This window comes from Balaenoptera borealis (assembly GCF_965194805.1).
Source record: "Balaenoptera borealis genome assembly, contig: HAP1_SCAFFOLD_1776, whole genome shotgun sequence".
NCBI lineage: Eukaryota > Metazoa > Chordata > Mammalia > Artiodactyla > Balaenopteridae > Balaenoptera > Balaenoptera borealis.
The window spans coordinates 46434-68666 of NW_028122471.1; the positions used below are offsets into that span (position 1 = coordinate 46434).

The 22233-nt window shown below is 33.3% G+C and overlaps 1 protein-coding gene across 1 annotated transcript in view; it reads right to left on the reverse strand.

Moving 5' to 3' along the window:
- Positions 1-6677: 6677 nt before the first annotated feature.
- Positions 6678-22233, reverse strand: part of LOC309622191 (cadherin-12-like) — a gene marked incomplete at its 5' end in the record, with an annotated part of 31208 nt that continues 15652 nt past the window's right edge. Inside the window, 4 exons of the mRNA XM_082409318.1 lie at positions 6678-7988; positions 10893-11144; positions 15020-15137; positions 18737-18858. Coding sequence (XP_082265444.1) covers positions 7489-7988; positions 10893-11144; positions 15020-15137; positions 18737-18858 — 992 coding nt within the window. The remainder of the gene's footprint in view (positions 7989-10892; positions 11145-15019; positions 15138-18736; positions 18859-22233) is intronic.

Sequence of the window (22233 nt, forward strand, 5' to 3'; positions counted from 1 at the left end):
TATATTTTAAAGAGGTTAGAGGGTCCAAGAATTCAATGAAGAATGTGACAAAATAATCTGATTGTTAAACAAATGAATGAAACAATTTCACTGAGGTAAAAAGGTTGTGACCTAAGTCTTTGGAAGTGAGTGGGGTCCGTACAACTAAAGGTGATACAACTCAAAGTTGTTTTGAGTGAGAGTATGGATTAACAATTCTGATATACTATGCATATGTCCCAGAATTGAACAATTAAGTAAATAAATAGCAAATGCTGAGACGTAGGATTTTCAGTGTTGTACTGTGAGGTTGCATATAAGTGAGACAGAAGGCGATATATTATGATCCATGTGGTAATGGATTAGACTCTGAGATATCAGTATGAACTCACTTTTAGTTTAATAAAGGTACAGATGGCTACATATAGAGGCATATATATGTACTTATATATATGAGTGTGTGTATGCATGTACTCTAGTTGTTATACACATACATATTCTCTCGTTCTGTCATTTGAGAGGACCCAGAAATACAAACACCTCAGTAGCAAGGAGCACACTTAATATCCAGATCTTTGTAATATTATTTTGCCAATAAAAGAAAGCAAGGCTTTTTGGAGGAATGCCTGATTCGAGAGAACCAGGGCAGGAAATATACAAAAGGAGCATGGAGCTTATAGTGGCAGAATGTAAGAAAGTGCTCAAGACATACAAACCAACCAACCAACAAACCAAAACACAAACTAGGCAGTAATGAGGATTTGTTAAGTAGCACAGGCACCAACTGAAATAGCTTTATAAATATAGTAGCGTTAGGTTATGAACAAAAGTATTAAATCTCTATGCATCCCTACTCAAATAAATAAATGATTGAATAAGTAAATGGAGAACAAACTCCTAATATTTTATGAGAACTCCAAATATTTTATGTTGATACTTTGCCCTCAAGAGGTGAGGTATAATGCTGCACTCCTTAATTGTATGCTATACATAGTGACATTCTTCCAAGGAGTACAGTTTGGAATTAGGGAAAAATAAATAATTTACAGTGAAGAAACTGCACAAATGACAGCCAGATGATCGACAGTAATAAGTTATTTCCTTAGGATGTTCCTTTGATATAATATGATGAGCTTGACACTTTACCTCTGTGATCTTCCTCCCAAAACCCAATGTAACCAGTCTAATCATGAGACCAAAAAATCAGACAAATATCAGTTAAGGAATATTCTACAAATTACTTGACAAGTAATTCTCAAGATTGTAAAAGTTTTTTAAAACAAGGAAAGTCTGAGAAACTATCATAACCATGAAAAACCTAAGAAGACTTGATGACTAAATGTAATGTTCTATCAAGTATGGAATCCTGGAACAGAAAAAGTACATTAGGGAAAAATAAAGAAATCTGAACAAAATGTGGACTTCAGTTAATAAAAAGATGTAAATATTGGTTCATTAATTGTAACAAATGCACCAAACTAATATGATTTTGTATGGTTGGGTGTGGAAAATACAAAAATTTTTTGTAGTGCCTTAGACACTTTAAAAAATTAGGTTTATTTCAATAGTAAAATAGCAATGTATTTTGAAAGAGTATATGTATATATATAGAGAGAGAAAGAGAGAGAGACAGACAGACAGACAGACAGAAGAATAGAAGGAAAGTTCAGAGCCCAAGTAACAACACAAATACTGAACTCTGAAAGAGAAAGGTATAGACTTGGATCTAATGAATTTGAAGCTAATAGATTGGCCAGGTATATGTGTTCAGAAAGTATAAATATACGCAAGTAAAACTTCCTCATCTTGCTTAGAGAGAAAATGTATAAATAGCGATTTAACAATTCATTGAATATTATGAAAAATCACGATTATAGCAAGAGATCTCCAAATCTCAATGGTATAAAAAAGAAATGAAAACAGATGGGAAGACTCCGTGGGATTATTTATGTAGACTGTCTGAGGGGTATACGAAGCATTAACAGAAGAAAGAAAAAATCAGTGAACCAAGAGGTGGAAGTAGAAATTGAAGGTGAGTTATGAAGGTATGCTTAACTCTATAGAAATTGCAGAAAGGTAAAAGGAAGAATCATTGGGGCTTTTCAACTATAAAGTTACTAGTGAACTTCAAAGGAACACAGTAGGAACAGAGACCAGAATTCAGGTTTTTAAATGGTTGGTTATAAGTGAGAGAGGTGAAAGTGCAGTATATTGTATCTCATGGGGTAAGGGCTGGATCGGGCATATGATAATTGTGTTAGGGCCCTGGTTTTGTCACTTGCTAAATATGTCTAAGTAAACAGGTTACTTCAAATGTCTAAGCCTAGTTTACTCATGTATGAAATACAGATAATAATAATAATGTAACTCATCAAATTATTGTTAGCATTAAATGTTTGCAGCATATTTTTTGCAAAGTATATGCTCAGTGATGAGTAGCTCTTTTATTACTGTTGTCACATTTTTAAAAATGTTGACAGAGCAGAAGAGGAGAACGGGAGAATTGTTTGTCTCAGGTAATTTTTGGTGGCAACATATTGGAAATTTCAATCATGGCAAATACCATATTCAGTGGATGATGGATTGAGAGAGACATAAGATAAGTAAATTGAACTTAGAAATTGGAGATTTAAGTGATAATAAGGGCTAAAGTATATTTGTACCCATGGGAAGTTAAAAAGAAGGGGAAATAGACATAATTGGATGGAAAATTCAGGAGAGTTAAGGTCAGGATAATATATATACATCATTAATGTGAATGTTTAAAAGAATGTGCAACTGATATAGTTTCAAATTCATTGATTCTTGGTAATATGGAGATCAGTATTTTCAGTTGTATAATCAAGTTTTTATTTGTCTTGTAGGCAACTGCTGTGTCTTAAAATCTTGCTTACTGGGTAAGATATCAGAATCAATGATGTTTAGGTTATTTTCTCTTTTAAGGAAGTACCATATTGTGTTGTAGTATGACCCGGAATTCCCAGGAGTTTGCATTAATTACACTCGTTGTTGCAATGTAATATATAACAGTGTAGAAGTTGGAAAAATTATGGGAAGAACCCAGAAAGGAAGTTGAAAAATAAATGTACTCAAACTCTTCACAATTGAAGGGCTTTGCCATCTATTAGTTTATTATTTATTGGTTCTGCACAAGTTGTTTGGACACTCTACCTTCTATTTATTCATCTTAAAGTGGGGGCAATTAAAAAAAATTCCTAATAAAGTTTAACTCCTTTTTGAAAAATTTAGTGACTGACTGATAGTTATGAAAATCCATTACACTAAGAAATATAAAGGACTTGAATAAAAGAATTAAGTGACAATCCAAAACTTGCTGCAAATTGGAATTATCAAACATTTAATTGCATATGTATGTGTGTATATGTGTGTATACTGTTTTGTAACAATGGATGTAAGAGAAGAAATGATCAGATTCTTGGAAAAATAATTCTAAGTGGTAATTGTGTACTTAGCTAAACTATACATCAGATGAGGAGGCAAGAGAAATTTTCAAACATGGAGACATTTACAAAATTATCTCCCTCCCACTCTTCTCTTAGGAAGTAAACTGATGTTTTTACTGACATTTTATTAATTCTTTTCAGACCTTGCCATATTTTGGGACTCACTTCAAATATAGTAACTGCATATTTACATCTGCTTTTAGGAATTCCTGTTTTAATACAACAGTTACTGAAACTTTTCCAAGGACTTCTAAAATGTCCTCCTCCTAAAGATAAGGGATAACACATCCCTTCTAACGTTTTCTTCATATCACTTGCTTTTCCTCTTTGGCTCAAGATTAGGGCTCTATTTTTAACATTTCTTTCTCTCTCTTCCTATGCACTTCTCTACCATTCCATCTTGATGAAGAATTTTGACAGTTTTTACTTAAGAAGTATTTGTCTGGCTCTCCTGATGTGGAACGTGGTGTGTCAATGTGTAATCAATCACATCCGTACTTCAAAGAATTTTGTGATTCATATTTTGTTTTAAAGATCTCTATGATTCTCATAATTTTATGTAATCAATATGTAAATGAATTAATGGGCTTCATGTAAATGTAACTAGAACTTAAGAGTCAATAAATTTCAGAGGAAACTTAGATAACAACAAGAGCAACAGATTCATTTTACCAAAGAGAATAGATGACAGGAAGCATATTGACGTTTCCAGTTAGTGATAGAATTTGGCTCCATATGACGTTTCCAGTTAGTGATAGAATTTGGTATAAAAGCAATTTTAGATTATTTCTAGTGTATCACACCACTAGTTCACTCTTTTGTGTTGATCTAATACTTCTTTGAACACAAAAGTTACATTTTTAAAAAACATATAACATGTTACATAGAATATGTCCACATATATTTCTGTAAAGGTAAACATGCAACGTAATTAAAAAGTTATGCATGATTATTATTAATAGTCAAAATCCCCCATGTAAATTCTAAGGAATTTTTATATTGCTTAACTCTTGAATGAAGGCCAGTTACTGTGATGTTATAAATAAAAAAGAATCTCAAGTTATTTATAAGTATTGAAATATTAGGCCTACTGCTTTCAGTAGTGTGAAAGATATCCCATAATATTTCCAATATATGAGCACCAAAAGACCTCTTTTCACCTTGTCACTTTTGTGGTTTCCCGTTGTACATGAAATTATTTCCATTCATGGTTTTTGTTTTGCTTTGTTTTGTTTTTTTCACATTGTTTGTTTGTTTGATGTAAATCAAACACTTTTTTGTTTTTTTTTTCTGTTAACATCTGTGTGGTTGTTATGGGCTGAATTGTGTCCCCTAAAATTCATATTTTGAAGTCTTGACCATCAGTACCTCAGAATATGACTATATTTGGAGATAAGGCCTTTAAATAGTTAATTAAGATAAAAAGAGGTCATATGAGTGGACTCAGTATGATTGGTGTCCTTAGAAGAAGAGGAATTAGCCCAGGGGAAAGACCACATGAAGACATGGAGAAATGAGAGCCATGGACAAGCCAAGGACAGAGGCCCTTGGAAGAAACCAACTCTGCAGACTCTTATCTTAGACTTCTAGATTCCAGAACTGCAAGGAAATAAATTTCTGTTTTTTTAAGCCACCCACTCTGGTGGTGCTTTGTTATGGCAGCCATAACAAACTAATGCAGTGGTGTAACAAACATAAAAGATAGAGGTACTAAAAAAAGATGATTAGTGTGGAGAAAGTAAGATCCACCAATTTCATGTACTTGCTTAGTATCTCAGCTGTGTGGTTTGAAATGACCTGCCCCTCCCAAGTTTTCTTTGTGCTGTCATTGCTTCTGATATGTGAATGCATGCAGAGGCACTCAGATTCTCTAGCAAGGTGCAACATGCAGTAATTCCTGACAAGAATCATTTGGTCAGCTGGAAGTGATTTGCATATTAACCTTCTTCAAAGGGCCTCACATCATGGCATACCCAGTCATATTGCTGGGGAAAACCTAGATGTTGACTTAATTTTTGCTCCAGAGTGGTTATGACATCGTCAGCTTTTTAAAAATTACATAAATATTTCCCAAAGCAAATTATACTGCAAATTATCACACTACATCAAGATTCTATTGAAGTTCCCAGGGATGAGACAAAGGTGAAGTCGAAGTCCTGAGAGGAGGAAAAGGAATTCAACAGTTGTTCTTGGTAAGGATGACAAGGAGAATCTGCAATTATGAGACATAAAAAGAGCGATGGGAAATGCAGATTCAAATGGCCTAATTGCCACAACATAATTATCAGTTATATATTTTGAAGTAAGCATTTAATAATAAATAGGACTGAATATAATTTGCCTATATTATTTATATTTCTAACTGTTTTCCCCATGTGTGAATTTTTGCTTTCACACTTTGCAATACAAATATAATTATAAATATTTCATAAACACAGGTATTGATGATGTCTGCAGAATGGATCTATAAATAACTTTTATTTTGTTTTAATATTTCAGTAGTCACTTGTATATTTATAATATTAAGAAAATATATTATTACCTTATAGTTAGTTACCTGTTTTGTTAAGTGTATTTCTGGATAGTGTAAAGTTCATTTAAAAGTAATGTAATGAGTGTAGCTTACCTGTCTGCTTATAAAATCTAGTATTTCTAGTATTAGAAATCTCATCAAATTAAAAAGTAAAAGTTTTTACAGAGGAGGTTTATGGTATTGTTTATATTAGAATTATTGTAGATGATGCGTAAAGAAGCCTCTCTGAGCTCCAATATAATAACGATATTCACAAAGTTGAAATCCATGTTAATAAAATAAATCAACTACCAGATTTTGCATTTGTGTTCACTTTAAGAGTTAGTATTTGGTTTGAATTTTCTGAAGTCCCTGATCTTTCATTTGTTTGGTACTGCTTAATAAATATTTTTAGACATGCTATAAATCCATTCTGTATTATTTGATAAATATTTTATTTTCTTTGTTCATGAAAGAATCACTAGACTGTAAGAAACTCTGAGAAGCTGTATATCAATTTCTCTTCCCCTGTTTAAATCAATGACATTTTTTTTTCCCAAAAAAATGTTTCATGAAAACACAACTTAAATTTTATCTATGACTGAAGACTGCAATGATCTGGTGATTTGCTAAAACCAACCTTCCACCCTTCCACACCCTGGCACAATATTAAAACAAAACTAATATTTATTTTAATTTGGAGCTTCAGCCCTGAGGCCTCTCTTTATAAAGAGGATTTTTTAAAATTTTCTTTTTAAAAATTTTATTTCTTTGGAAAACAATGAATATTTTCATGAACACCTTTAATAGGAACCAATATTAAGATCAAACATTGCTTTTAAAATTTGGGACTTACATATTGAATTTGATATTATCGCATTTATTTCACTTTTCTCAGAGGGTAGGAAAAACAAATGTGTTTTGGCATACAGTTTAAAAAAGAAAAAAAAGAGCATTTTCATTATAAGAAGATGGAGTTCAGAAAGTATTCTTCTTTTTTCCTTAAAAGGAATGAGAAGTCTGCGTGTTGCTATTGCTCCTTGACATAAAGCCAGTGTCTTTGTTTTATGTCCTCTGTGTCTGAATCCCGCAAAGCCATCACAGCAGAGTGTACTCTACACGACTTTAAATAATAAGAGTTTCAATAGGCACTTTAGTGGAATTAAGAAAAATCTAACACTCTTCCACCGTGATGCCACATAGCTATCTTCGTTCTAGGTTGTCACGTCAGTAAATTGTATTTAATAGGCCTGAGCTTGTCTCAAGTGTGTTTCCAAAATAACAGAACAAAACCAAGCAAGTACACATTTTAGGAATTACCTTGTGTTGGCAGAGTAAACCAAAACTGACAATATGATAAATATAGCAACTTGCTAGAAACCAAATAATCAAAGGAATCTTGTCCTAGAAAGCCTGGTATGTGTGTTTGTGTGTGTGGTGTGTGTGTGGTGTGTGTGTAGAAGTGTGATTTCTATTTATGTTCCTTTCTCTTAAATTTCTTTTGTTGGTTGTGTTTTAGCCTTTGCTTCTCCCCTAAGTGACTTTATCAGTGTTATAACTCTCTTCTTCACCAAACATGTCTGCCAAGACTTTAAAGTGCGGTCCCCAGTCTGTTAGATAGGTGTAGTCCTGGTCCGCTTCCATGGTCAGAGACTCTATGGAACTAAGAGAGTCGGCTACTGATCCATCGCCTTCATAGGCATATGTCGCCAATGAATCGTATGGTGGGGCGGTGGGGTCCACATCATTTTCCTGTAGCCTTTGATTAATGAAATCCCTTATGTCTGCGTTATCTTCCACTGGTGGTCTCTGACGAGGCAAACAGAGAGAGTCTGATTTTATATCCCTGCGAATTTTGTTATCTTCAATCACTTTTGGGTTTCTCAGAGCACCAATGTCGAAAGCCTGGGTGTCCTCCTCCCCACCTCCTTCATCATCATAATGGATAACATTGTCTCTGATGTCTTCTTTAGAGGTCATCAGGGTGTCTTTCTTCTTCTGCCTTCGCAGAGCTACATACAGCACAACTATGGCTAGAACAAGACAAAAATTGCGATATGAGAATATGTCAGCCCATCTCTCCATAAAAAATAAAATTGATCAGGGCTGGCTGAGTGTTTTTAATGGTACCCCATTATTTTCAAAGTAAACATACTGTAATCTATAAGGGTCATATCTATGTTGACTTTTTTTCATTGTTTAAATTCAACTTCATTTTGAAATTGTAGCTAATATGAAACCATAGCAAAATTATTCACAAAAATCAAACAATTGTAGCCTTATATTTAACATGCATTGTATTTAAATATCTCAGTGTCATGTAAAAAGTGTGCGTTACAAAATTTAAAAAGAAAGAAAAGAATGGTTGTTCCAATCATACAGAGAACTGTATAGTATTGAAGTAATAAAACTTGAATATTGTTTGCCCATAGCTAACACTTAGATATTATTCATACCTATATTTCTCAGTTGTTAACATTACTGTATTTATAATGAAATAAACACAAATTACGTGACACTTTTAAATACAATAAACAAGAAAGAGAGAGAGAGAATATACAATATAAGGGCCTTAGCTTTTCAAATTATGTCAGCTAAGACCACAAATTATTTAAATTTCTGTGTCCTACCATATTGAGATATTTTCCAAACCAAAAGTCTAGTATTCAGGTTACCTTCTTGAAGCAAGATAATATTTTGAAATAGTTAATTTATAGACCCTCATTATTGAATATCTCTTTGTTCCCCATTAACTCACAGCCGTCATTACATCAACAGTGTTTATTTTTTTTCTGGGAGTAAATAAGCACAGGTTCACACCATGAAGTCAGTGCTCAACTTTGCCCGGCATAATACTCCCCCCCTCTCCTCCATAGTGGTGGCAATAGATTGAAAGCCAAAGTGTTTGATTTACCATAACAGAGTCTGGAAGAAAGACTCTTGTCATAGGATTAGAAAGTAGGAGACTGCATGATGATAAAAGCCCATTTATTCCCTCTTCTTCCAAAATTAAGGAGGAAGACAGAGGAGATATAGGTAGAGCTTCTGTACAATGGGCCTTGCAGAGATGTTTAGCACTCTGCACCCCTTCCAGGCTTTAGGCAAATCTCAGAACTAAAAGCACTATTGTTTGTTCACCCAGAGAGTGTGTGAGAGACTGTAAACCTCACAGAGAAACCCTGCATACGTATAAAATGGCTTTAGAGTATCTATGGCTGAGAAAGAGACTAGTTAGATGTGCTTGAGGGTCAAATAGAAGTTCCCAAGCACCACAAGATTCTCATGCTACCTCTCACCCTAAAAAAGACATTAAAATGGCTAAGAATCTACTGGAATATCTAAAGGAGTATGAGATTGGCTAAGGAGATCAAAGAATAGATGGATTTGTAAGCAGACCCCATGGCAAGACTAAGAGTGTCAACATTCGCAGCTGTGTACTAGCAATCCACAACTAGGAGCAGGGTGGACACTTGGTAAATGTTTGGATGAATGAGTGGCAGATGACAGTATGTGATAATGCTAACCTAAGCAACATGAATTGTTACACTGTAAGAGGGCCAAAGAGGACAAAGACCAGCATCCACAATATGCCAAATCATGCTAGGTGGATACGGAAATACTCTGGGACTCAGACAGCCCCCAAGAGTATGAAAAAGAAGCGCTTGTTTTGAAGTTAAACACCTAATTGATCTTGCTCAACTTCAGGTGTGAGAACACTATTTTGCATCTTCCCTTTTAAAGGGGTTTATATCATCAGCACAAACAGATGTCAGATATAATTTATAATTCTAAATTTTAAGGACATAAAGAATACTTTGTTCTACACATCAAGGTTATTTGCGTGGAATTAATATCTGCATCATGCAAATTGGACCAGAACTCTACCCTCCAAACCAAAATGAGCTTCTGACTCAGAGAATGTTCTTCACAAATTAGTATATAATGCCTTGTACCATGCTTTACACCCTAGTAAGTTTTTAAAATTCTATTTTCTATCCTAGAGATAAAGGTAGGTATGTGCATTTGTCAGGATATTTTGGTTAAATAATAAACATGAATATATAAGCTGATCCCACAGTGCCCAACTGTACTTCTGTTGCAATTTTAATTTAAAGGAATGCTTAGAAAAATAGAAAATCTGTCTTTGCTTTTGTGAATCTGGCAGCGAATGAATAAATGAAATACAGTCAGCTGAACAGAGCTGATGGAAGAGGGAAGCCCCTAAAGTAGGTTTTCATTCTCACAGAGATGTTACAGAATACATTTACTTCAATCCTTTCCCTTTGCTGCACTTCTTGATATTTCACTGTGTTCTGTTCTGTTCTAGTGGGAATGGTTAGAGTTTTTGATGTGAGGAGATCTGAGAAAAGTGGAATAAGAATTGTGTCTGGCCAGCACTTTAGACAGGAAAAAAAATTTGGAGGTGCTTTTACCTTCTACTTCTTTCCTGTTCTTTCTCTTTTCTTTATTTCTTTATCAAACTGGTACTTGACAACTACTGTTCATCTAGTATAATTTTAAAGGTTATACAACACTTTATTAGGCAGCAATAATTACTAGGATGTAAAAAATGAATTTAAAACCGTTGCTGCAAATGAGATATTTGTCATAAAAAAGTTCATCGCAGCAAGTGCCACAAACTGTTATTACTTGAAAATTCCCTAGGGCTTGAACATACTTTTATATTTTTGATGATGTTATTGATTTATTTCTATTGGTATATTTCCATGTGGAATAAAATAGAAAATTAACACTCATAATATAATTAACTTTAATAATAATTATATAATTCAGTATAGATAGATAGTCTTCCTTCTATCCAAATGTAGCATCTCAATGAAGAAAAACTGATTTACATGCTAAAATGAGGAGTGAGATACACAAAGAAGGGAGGGGGAGAGAGAGAGGGAGAATATGTGATTAATATTGAAACCAACCTAAGAGTATAACAATGCACAGTAGGATTGCAATCAAAGCCCCGGTGCTAAGTCCTACAGGAAGAAAAATTGCTTCCACGTTACAAGACAGGATGGTACCATCAGAGTCACATCTACAAACTCGAATAGTCATTGTGTTTGTGCTGCTCTGGACAGGATAACTGCTGTCTTCTATTACAACAGGGAGGAAATACAACTCTTGCTGCCTGCGGCTGTATCCATTTCTTCGGGTTTCAATGCCAGCTGTGTTGTCTACAAAACATGACATTTATGGTAAGATGGTTACCATGAGCATCACTTCAGATCTTCAAGTTGGTATCTGTTAAACAGTAGGAAGCTCTTCTTGAGTCAGCAAAATACATCCATATTTTAATTCTTTCTTTTATCATTATGAAAGCTGCCAAAATGTAATCAAATGTATTCAAAACAATCCTTAGGAAAAGAAGAGACATTAATCTTGTCTGGTGTACGAATTAAATTTTCTATTCAGAAAGAATAGAAAATTGTTTACAAGACAAGAGTATGTTGTGTTGACAGACTATTTTTTATGACATCAAAATCTCACAGAGAAAAAATACTTCAGCGGATGTTTTCTTACATGATTAGAAGAGCCAAGATTACAAAGGATGAGTCAGTATAACATCTTACCTAAGAACCTGTTCTTTAAAATTGACAAATATCAATATAATATTTCAGATAAAGCTTGATTTTTGATTTTTCCCTAATCCATATCTATAATACATATATATGTATATGTGTGAATATATATATATGTTTTTTTCACTTTTGCAAAACATCATAAGAAACATGGAAAGGAAAATAAAATGTGTGAAAAACATCGATTCATTAAAATATTTAAATATCATGAATTATAATAATCATCACTTTAATATAATCACAAAAGTACTTCATTTTAATTTTGATACAATGAATGATACAACATTTACTTGGAATAATCCAAGGCAATAAGAATTTAAGATTTTATATTAGTACAACTAATATTTCTATTGAAAGTGTTATTTTGCATGCACTTGTTCTTTACTTCTTTTATTTCTGTACAGAAAAGTGGAATTTTTGTTTTATTCATAACACTATTTCATTTTTTGAGTCTATTGAAGTCACTCCCAGAAACATTTTGCTGTTTTTTAGAAATGTACTAATATTTAGTCCACTGTAGCCATACATGATACCCACTTTGGAATCAGGTAAAATAATTTTAGAAAGATATAGTACTCATTAAAATACAAGTATGTCAGAAAAATGTTACTATATCAGTAATATTCCATTCATTCTATTTGTAGATTCTAATTTCAACAATGAAAAATTAAGCACCTTCTCTATACCCATTTCAGTAGGAAGCACAAAACTGAGAAAAGTTTATGTGATAAGATAGAATTTGGCAGGGGAATATCAATTTGTCATTACACAGAGGATATTTTTAAATTGAGAAACAAAATATAAACCTGCCAAATGTCTATTATAATATTCCCACTAAGAGTCAGTGGTGTTAGGCACTTGTGTTGACGGTAGGAATAGAAAAATGGGGACTAGTTGAATCAATATTGAAATCTTCAGCCATTGATGGTTGTATACTTGAGTCTGGGGAAAGGAACAGTCAAGGATTAAAGCCTGAAACCTGGGTGAAAGTGATTAATAGAAATAGGAAGTCAGAGACTCCGGTGTATTTGCACTTAGGGAGCTAAGGGTTTGATATTCTTGAACATGTTATGTCAAAAGGCAGTCTCCCCTTTTTTAAAGATTTATTTTCAACCCAGTATTATTATTGATATGTGACCATATAGAATTCATTATGCTGTCCATGGTGGGAAGAAAAAAGACATATTAAAGCTCATTATCACCCGTAAAATGGTTTCCATCGATTGACAGATAAAGAAAATGCGATATATATTGTATATACACACAATGGAATATTATCCAGCCATAAGAAAGAAGGAAACCCTGCCATTTGTGACTACATGGATGAAGCTGGAGGGTATTATGCTAGTGAAATAGACCAGACAAAGACAAATACTGCATGGTAACACTTATATGCGGAATGTAAGAAAAAAAAAAAAAAGCAGAACTCATAGAAATAGAAAGTAGAAAAATGGTTGCCAGGGCCTGGGGGTGGGAGAAATAGGGAGAGGTTGATAAAAGGGTACAAACTATCAGCTATAAGATGAATAAAGTCTGAGGATCTGACATATAGCATGGTGACTGTAATTGATAACACTGCACAGTATAATTGAAATTTGCTAAAAGAATAGAACTTAAATGTTCTCACAAGAAAAAAAAAAAGGTGAAAAAAAGTGTCTATCCATTTAAACAAAAAAACTTAAAATTACACTTAAAATATATCAAGATAAAACAGGGGCTATGGTAAATGGCATGAGTGGCAAATACATGTTCAGATCATGACAAAATACTATACTTTGAGGCAAGATGATCTGATTCATATTATTATGATTAATCATATATAGATTCTCCAGCAAAGATAAAATGGTGGAAAATAGTCAATACTTTCATTCCTGAATGATGTGACCATCTACTTAGTTACCCAAGCCAATGATCTAGAAGTCGTATTAGTCTTCTTCTTCATCATATTTACATAAGGAATCTAGGAGATCTAGAATGAAGCTCTATGTATTCTATCTCCAACCACTCACCTCTATCCTCACAGCCATTACCTTAATCCATTGGATTATCCTAATCCAAGATTCTCTCATCCATTTTCTACAATAGTATCAGAAGTAGTCTTGTATCCTTCTATTGTCTTTTCCAAACTGCATCCAGACTGATTTGCTAAAGTGCCAATCTGAATATGTTAAACTCTTGTGTAAACCTTTCAAAGACTTCTCAGGTCATTGGATTTAAGTTATACACTCTTTAAATGACTTGTAGACAGGTTGACCGTATGGTCCAGTTTGACTTGGACAGCCCTATTCTAGGTGTGCTGCTCTAATTAAAATTACAAACACTGTCCACTGCTATTCTCAAACATACTCCAGTTTTCATGATAAAACATGTGGTATCCCTACCTATTAGGCCTTTCATAATTGGGACCTTGTTTCATTCCCAGCCATTCCTCACATTACGTTATTAGATGGCGTAAATCTTATTGAATTTCCTTCTGTGACTCTAATTTCCTTCCCCCAAGTATTTGAAGAAAACTAACTTTAACTTTCTCAGAGCATCCTTTGATTCCTATCAATCATCACCATCATTATATCATCCATCTTATCACTTGTTCATTTGTTCCATAAGCATAGAATCTAGCAAGAATTAGCTTTTTTCTACCCAATAGTATGAACTCAGGAGTTTTTATTCCCTATATTATGTCTACAGAAACTTAGAAGAGATAAAATATCCAAAGTCACAGAACAAATAAAGTCAGAGCAACTGATCAGTACTTAGCCTTATTATATCTAATCCAGGGTCCTTTATATTTTTGTAGATTGTAGTAGCAGCAGATGTGATAATATTAGTATTAGTGATAGTAATGGTAGTAGCAGTGGTGGTAGAAATTTAAGTGTAGTTATGATGGCAGAGGTGGTAGCTAAAATTACCTTAAAGGTAATAGGTTTTAGGCATTGTGTTAAAGGATTTGCATACACTATTTTATTTAATAAATAAACCCTGAGGTTAATTTATTTTAACTATGAGGTTGAAATTCTTTAGTATAATTTAATATATCGATAATCTGCCATTAGGTAGTAATGCAGTGGGAGTGAAAACCTATATCATTCTCATTACAAAGCCTGTATTCTTGACCTGCGCCATACCATGTGTTATTCAAAAAAACAGTTACTTGTATGTACAAGCAGTGCATGTAGAACAAATGATATATTTAAAACATGAAAAGTATTCAATTTCCCAGATAACCTATTGTTTGTTTGACTCATTAAGGGAATGTCCACATTATAAATGGAAGTAATTTGCCTCATTAGATATAGTCTATATAGGTTAACATTTAGCTTACTGCTAGCCATAAAATTTTGTATTTCTTATATATGGATTTCTATATTTTTATGAGCTTGAGTGCTTTTAGGAAGAGCATGGATTTCTACATTTGTGTCCTTTTACAAAGTTGCATGATAAAAGGTAAATTTTTATGTGGTTAAACTTACTTCTGAAGTCCCGAACTGTAAAATTTGGTTTGATGGCAGCTTCAGGTGATAATTTAAAGGAGAATTGCTGCCCAGCAGGTGAAAGATCTCGGTCTGCAGCGCTGACTATCTGAATTATCTGAAACAAAGTTGGGATGAGACTTGAAATCAGTCATCAGTTTCAAAGGGAACTCTACACACCAGGCTAATAAGTTTTTTTAATGAAACATGCAAGTAAACAGAAATGACATTTTTCGAATTCATATCAGTAGGCCAATTATTTACAAATATTTTTATAAACAAATAGCTAAATATTTACAGTTAATAATGGCAGGTACAAGCATAGGGTATGGGCTACTTCCAAATCGATATCTACATAACTAAAAAGGTTAATGACATTGAAAATTCTCACTAATAAGCAAAATAAAATTAAAATGTACTTGCTTGCATTTTAAGTTACATGAAATAAATGCTTTCTAACCTGATTATTTAAAAGTCCTTGCAAAGCAAAATTTTAGTATCTTCATGTTTGTGAGAATGAGTTTTATTTTCATAACTAAGTAAAATGATGAGAAAGAGATACACAGGATGTAGATCTGTTTTTGTTGTTATGTTTCCTTTCCCCCAGTGGATAAGATACAAATTGTGTTTTCATAGAATATTTTTTCTTAAGAAGTAAGTATGACCAATCTTGTTTCAAAATTTTTCCTAAATTGTTCCCATAAGTGTGTAATCTAAGTAGTTAAAATTCTGATACTTCAATGAGATGCCCTGAAGAATTTGGAGGTTAACTTCCAAGAGCCAAACTATGAAACTGATAATTCACTATATACGTAAGCAAATCAGAATGGCTTTGAGGTATTTATTAACATATCCAATGGTTTTGCATCAGGAAGAATTTCAGGAAGTGTGTGCCAAAGAGGATAAAAGCAGTGTGCTGCTCAGGTGACCACACTCTTAGACTAAGTTTGAATGTGCCAGGGGAAGACCTTAGATTTCAAGTATGACATCCTGCTCCCAGTGGGCAAAGCCTGCATCCTGTGCTCTTAGATTGATGCCATTAAACATGTCAGTTATTTATCCCTTTTTGTTTTTATTCCATGGTTGAAACCCAGTCTTATGACTATGATCTACCTTCCCATATAGCTCTGTGTGCTCGTAGGCACACACAGAAACACACAGGAACTCACAAATGTATACACTGGGGCTTCTAGTGTCTAGTGCAGTACTAGTACTTTGTATTTTGACAATGGGTCCTCTAATGAGAAATTCAGTTCCCTATTTTAGTGTAAATCAGTCACACAGGATCTATTTAGCCTTTAGAATTGTCATGGATTCAACACCGAAGGCTAAATATGGCAATTTAGTCAAATAATTACCATACAGACCCTGTAAAACTTCAACTTTCCTTCACATGTGCTCAGATTACTATATCTCACCCATAAAATTTCTTTAAATTATGTGGGGATTAATTTGTGAAGTTCTGTTTTGTTTTGCCTTTGCTATCAACTAGCACAATTATTTACTAAATTAACATCAAAACTTATCAAGAACATAACTTTACCATGGAGAAACATCCTTTAAAACAGCATACGGAGATGAAATTTTTGGTATAAACTGGTACTTATCTGTAATTGACACTTGAGAGTTATTGCCCTAAGTAAAACAACTCCCTTATTTCATTGGTTCATCATGTAAATCACTATGGATTTATATAGCATCATCTTTCTTTTCTCTTACTTCTTTTGAATATAGATAGACACATAGATACATAGCTAATAAGGCATACGTACATATATACATGCATGCATATTCAATTATAGTCCAGAAGAGATAGATAGTTCCTATGCATAGTTTCTAGACAAGGGTCAGGATGGCTGGGGTCAAAAGCAGAAAATGCTCATATACTACATTTCAGACATTTCAGGGTTATGTTTTGTATGGAAATGTGGCCCAAGAGGACACAGAATACCCCACAGGTATTTATTAGAAAAAAAGAGCTTCCAATGTCCACACAGATTCCTTACCACTTTGTCTAAATATAAGAAAATCAAGTTATCTCTAATAACTTCTACTATTCCCAACTTTTTAAACTCTTTAATTTACTGGAAAAACATAGAAGCATTAAATAGAGTTCTATTTCCAAAAGGCTTTCACTTAGTGCATTACAAAATTCTGATTGCTGTGAAATAATTAATGTTCCTAAATTACCTAAAAATAAAGGATTGGATTTTTGGGGTGGCAGTAGAAGGCTCTGAAAAGTGGAGAATAGCTAAGTTGTAGAATTTTGGTAAACCTCTTATAACTCTGCAAACAACCAATTCAGGTTATTTATTTATGTAGACATTTATGCAGCATCTACTATTTCAGACAATAAATCAGGCACTAGGTTCACCCCATGTAAATTTTGGATGCATTTAAAGTGATAAAGTGTTAAAACTTTAAAAAAATTTATTTCTGTGTCTATTCAAAATTAACGATCCAAATTTATCACTTGGGAAAATATGACTAAGTCATACTGTAATAAAGTTAATACTTTCCCCAAATTATCAAAAGCAGTAATAAAGCAGCACGGTCCACTAGAAGTTCCTGTACTGATGGAAATACTGTAGATCTAAGCTAATAAAAATGGTAGCCACTCGTCTCATACAGCTACTGAGCACTTGAAATGGGGCATGTGTGAATGAGAACATTTACTTTAACTTGTATTTAATATTAACTTAATACCTATAAGGCTAGTGAACATCACAGGATTAGAACTATGGGACAAATATTCTATGAAGCAGTAGAAAACATTCAAATTGAAACAAATACTAGATATTAAAAAAGGACCTTTTTCAATAAAGATACCGTTCTAAATATTGAGATATTTCTTCAAGTAAGAATTAAAACTTCAAATTTACTTAAATGAGTAGTTATGCTATTTAAAGGTAATTGAAATAGACAGCAAAGCAAAGCATACTGATGTATTTTTCTTTTGGAACCTAGGTATACAATTTTGGATTAATTATATTCTTGTTTCATATCACACTCTTACCATTTGCTCATGACTGGTTCCTATCATATTATATTATGTTATATTACATTATATTATATCATATCATATTATATATTCACTCATTCATTTATAATAGTGTAGAAAAAAGCTAGCTTCCCACCATGGTCCACATAAACTCTAGGATTTTGACGACAACTTTCATCAACTATATGGTTCTTCCTCATATCCTCTCCCCACCAGAACCTCCCTCCAGAGCAATACGTAATAAGAAAATGTAATTCAGATATCTTGAATAACCCAGATGCTCTACTCAAGGCCACCAGAGAAAGCTTTCCATTTTTCAAGGGCTTAAGAATTGTTATGCACCCTTTCATAAAAGCATGTGAGCAAAGCAAGAAATACTATAGAAGAATGTAGTCTAAAGTTGCTTGCTTCCTGGATTTAGAGTCACAAGTTCTTTAGAAATTCCACAGTATACAAATGGAAAACAGCAGAATCTGCAATCCTAGAACTTTTAGTTATACAAAGAATATTCACTAGGCCATCATCACTTTATCCCCTGTGGTATTAACTCCACATCCAAAACATACCATTAATTCAAAAGAATTTACTATCTTTTATGGTTTCTTTTATGAAGACATAAGATCCATGTGTGTATATTCATGCAAGGTCATATAACCTAAAACACATGCATATAGTGGGTGTTTATACACTCTTAATTAACAATATTGATAAGATACCTGTCCTGGTTTGGCATTTTCACACACAGCTGTCTCATATGGCACAGATATTTCTGGAGGAAATTCATTGACATCTAGGACATTAATTAATATGTTGACTCTGCTGGTTAATAATGGGTTACCTGTTAAAAATATAAAAGGAGAAAAGATGATTACAAAATCTGATCAGTTATTGCTCTTATAGTAAATAGCATTAACATTTAAAAAAATCAGCATTCATATGGAATCCAAAGGACCTTTCCTTTATGGGAAGCTGAGGCATTGTGCCAAATATAAATGATAAAAAGATGGATTTATATGCAGACACTGCTATATTTAAAACAGATAACCAACAAGGACCTACTGTATAGCACAGGGACCTCTGCTCAATATTCTGTAATAATCTAAATGGTAAAAAAATTTGAAAAAGAATAGATACATGTATATGTATAACTGAATCACTTTGCTGTACACCTGAAACTAACACAACATTGTTAATCAAATATACTCCAGTAAAAACATTTTTTAAAAAATTATAATAAAAAGAGATGAATACTGGCGCTATCAATGTCACGCTGTCAGAGCACCAGCAGTGCACTATACCAGTATTTATCCCTGAAAATCAACACCAAAGTTAAGGTCAAACATTTAGCTGGTATTTCATCACAAGTGTAGCCATCATACCAGGGTTAGTTCACAGGATCAATCTTCACTAATAGTGATATTTTTCACTGGATAAAACATATGCTTTTCTATGTTGTGTCTATAACTTTATTGGGTAGTATCATCTACATATTTAAATAACTCTCTCAAAATGATTCCTCCAAAAAAGGATGATAAACTCCAAGAATGGAGAGACTGCTTTGCATAGACGAAAATTAAAATAAATTTAAGGAAGTAGAAATAAGAGAGAGATTGTGGAAAACTATGACGCACCCTGAAATTACTTGCTGGTGATAAGAAAGGAAAGAATAAACAGCCTTTCCTTCTTGAAGTACCAAAAAAATTAGTTTGAAAAATTATCTCTGCCAAAATTCCATCACAATTTTTAGCCCCAGCTTGTGATATATTACCGGCCTCTCTGTCATTTGCTGAAGAAAACCAGAAATAATTAAACTAATAAGGCATAACATAATGCACATCTTTCAACTTATTTATTTTACCTAATGAAGTTTTACAGATGGATAAAGTGCCCCCAATTGTCGAAGGATCTTGTCCAAAGTCACACATCTAGAGGGATGGGGAGTTAATATTCAAACCCAGGACTATGGAAATCCAAATATTATGTTCATTCCACCAGACCTTTTTAAATGATTGGTTATTGTGTTAGATTCTTCATCTGCAGTGCCACTGAAGATTCATAATGTTAGTATTCTTATAGATCTCTATCTGGATGCTTTTAAAGAATGCATACAAATCTCACCACATGACTGATTCTGACAAGCCTACAATATTCTGCTGTGCTAAAATTTATCTAAAAAAAAAAAAAGCACCATCAGCCGTAGCTTAAGAAATGTTCACATATTCATATATGACACAGTGAAATCCAACATTGTGTACCAGTGCAGGCACAGATAACATAAAGGGAAGAGAAATGGTATATTTTGTAATATGGGTTGTGTTTATAGAAGGTGTATTGGTAATCTTGGAGAAGGATGCAAAAAATATCTATTTATTCAAAAATTAATATTGGTTACATGGCATTATCTTATCTGGTAGAAAAGGTCTGGTTCAGTTTTTACAAGTTATTTAATCTTTCTTCAGCTCGTGGTATTAATAGGTGCTAATTCATAAGTTTTTAAGTTTGTTGTATTAAATGAGTGTTCTACAGAATGTTAGATTAGTTTTGGTAAATTATCATTACTCTTATCACCAACTGTCATTTGTGGAGATGATCTAGCTCATCTTCTGTTATTGTTATTAAGTATTCACATATCATAAAATACAGATAAAATCAACAGTTTGGTTAAATTAGGTTCACTTTCCTAAACAAACTGTAAATTATCAAAAACTACAGCAAAATCAATGCCTAATACTTCATAATACTTACAATGTACCCATATTCTAAGACACATTTCACAAGTAAGCTCATTTAGGTTTCACAGGCAACTCTAATATAGAGACCATTATTATCCCTTATTGTAGGGGCTTCCCTGGTGGCGCAGTGGTTGAGAATCTGCCTGCCAATGCAGGGGACACGGGTTCGAGCCCTGGTCTGGGAGGATCCCACATGCCGCGGAGCAACTGGGTCCGTGAGCCACAACCACTGAGCCTGCGCGTCTGGAGCCTGTGCTCCGCAACAAGAGAGGCCGCGATAGTGAGAGGCCCGCGCACCGCGATGAAGAGTGGCCCCCGCTTGCCACAACTAGAGAAAGCCCTCGCACAGAAACGAAGACCCAACACAGCCAAAAATAAATAAATAAATTTATATTATCCCTTATTGTATATGGAACTCTGAAGAACGGAGGGGGAATGTAACTCTTCCAAAAATTCCAAGTTAAAAGTGGTAAGATGGGTTTTGAATCCAAGTGTCCTAGTTTCAAGTCCATGCTCTTAAACTCTATTATATATTAACCTATTCAACTTCTGTACAATGTACAAATCAGCCACTACTTCCTATTTTACTTGGTACATAATTTACAAGTCCCAAGGACATATGAAGAAGAAAGTGTTTTTTTTTCCCTCAGGATTATAGTTTTATTTTAAGTTAGTGTGAGGATGGGGCAAGACTTCTCTCACAATTATGTTTATAGTACAGATTTAATTTTATAATGTATAAATAAGTTATTAATTCAAGCTTATTTTTACCCATGAAAAATTCCCTTTTGGTAGTTTTAAATATAAATCTGCAATATAGATTTGAACATCTGTCCCAATGAGTACTATGGCTCAAAATATGATCAGTATTGTAACATCTTATTATTAAAAGTGTTTCTCAAAGGTGTGCTTTTGGTATTTTAGCTAAGACAAATATTTTGTTGTGTGAGATTTTCCTGTGCACTGTAGGATTTGTAGAAATACTGAATTTTAAATGTCACTAGTCATCACTGTGGAAATTACAAAATAAATGCCCAAACAAGAATAGAGGAAAAACTATAATAACAACAAAGACAAGCTATTCATACTGTCAAAAATGAGTGATGGGTTTATGGGTTTCATTATATAATTCTCTCTTCTACTGCATATTTGTAAAACTTTTTATAGTTAAATGTTTAAAAATGTCACCTTATATTTGTAAATCTGTCTGGGTACATAGTAACATTTCTGTTTGAGAACTACTATACTCAAGTAAGAATTGATCTTTTCCCAAAGTAATATATTTATTAAAGTAATATATATATATATATAAATGTTTTCATTTATAATTCATTAAATGATGTGAAAAAGTAATGACTTATTTCCTTTCTGACTCATCTAATCTTTGAAACAGCAATGATGAAATTTGTTTAAACTTGATTTGGCATGAGCATTATTATCCGAATCTTTGCCAAATTAGAAACTAGTTATCATTGAATACT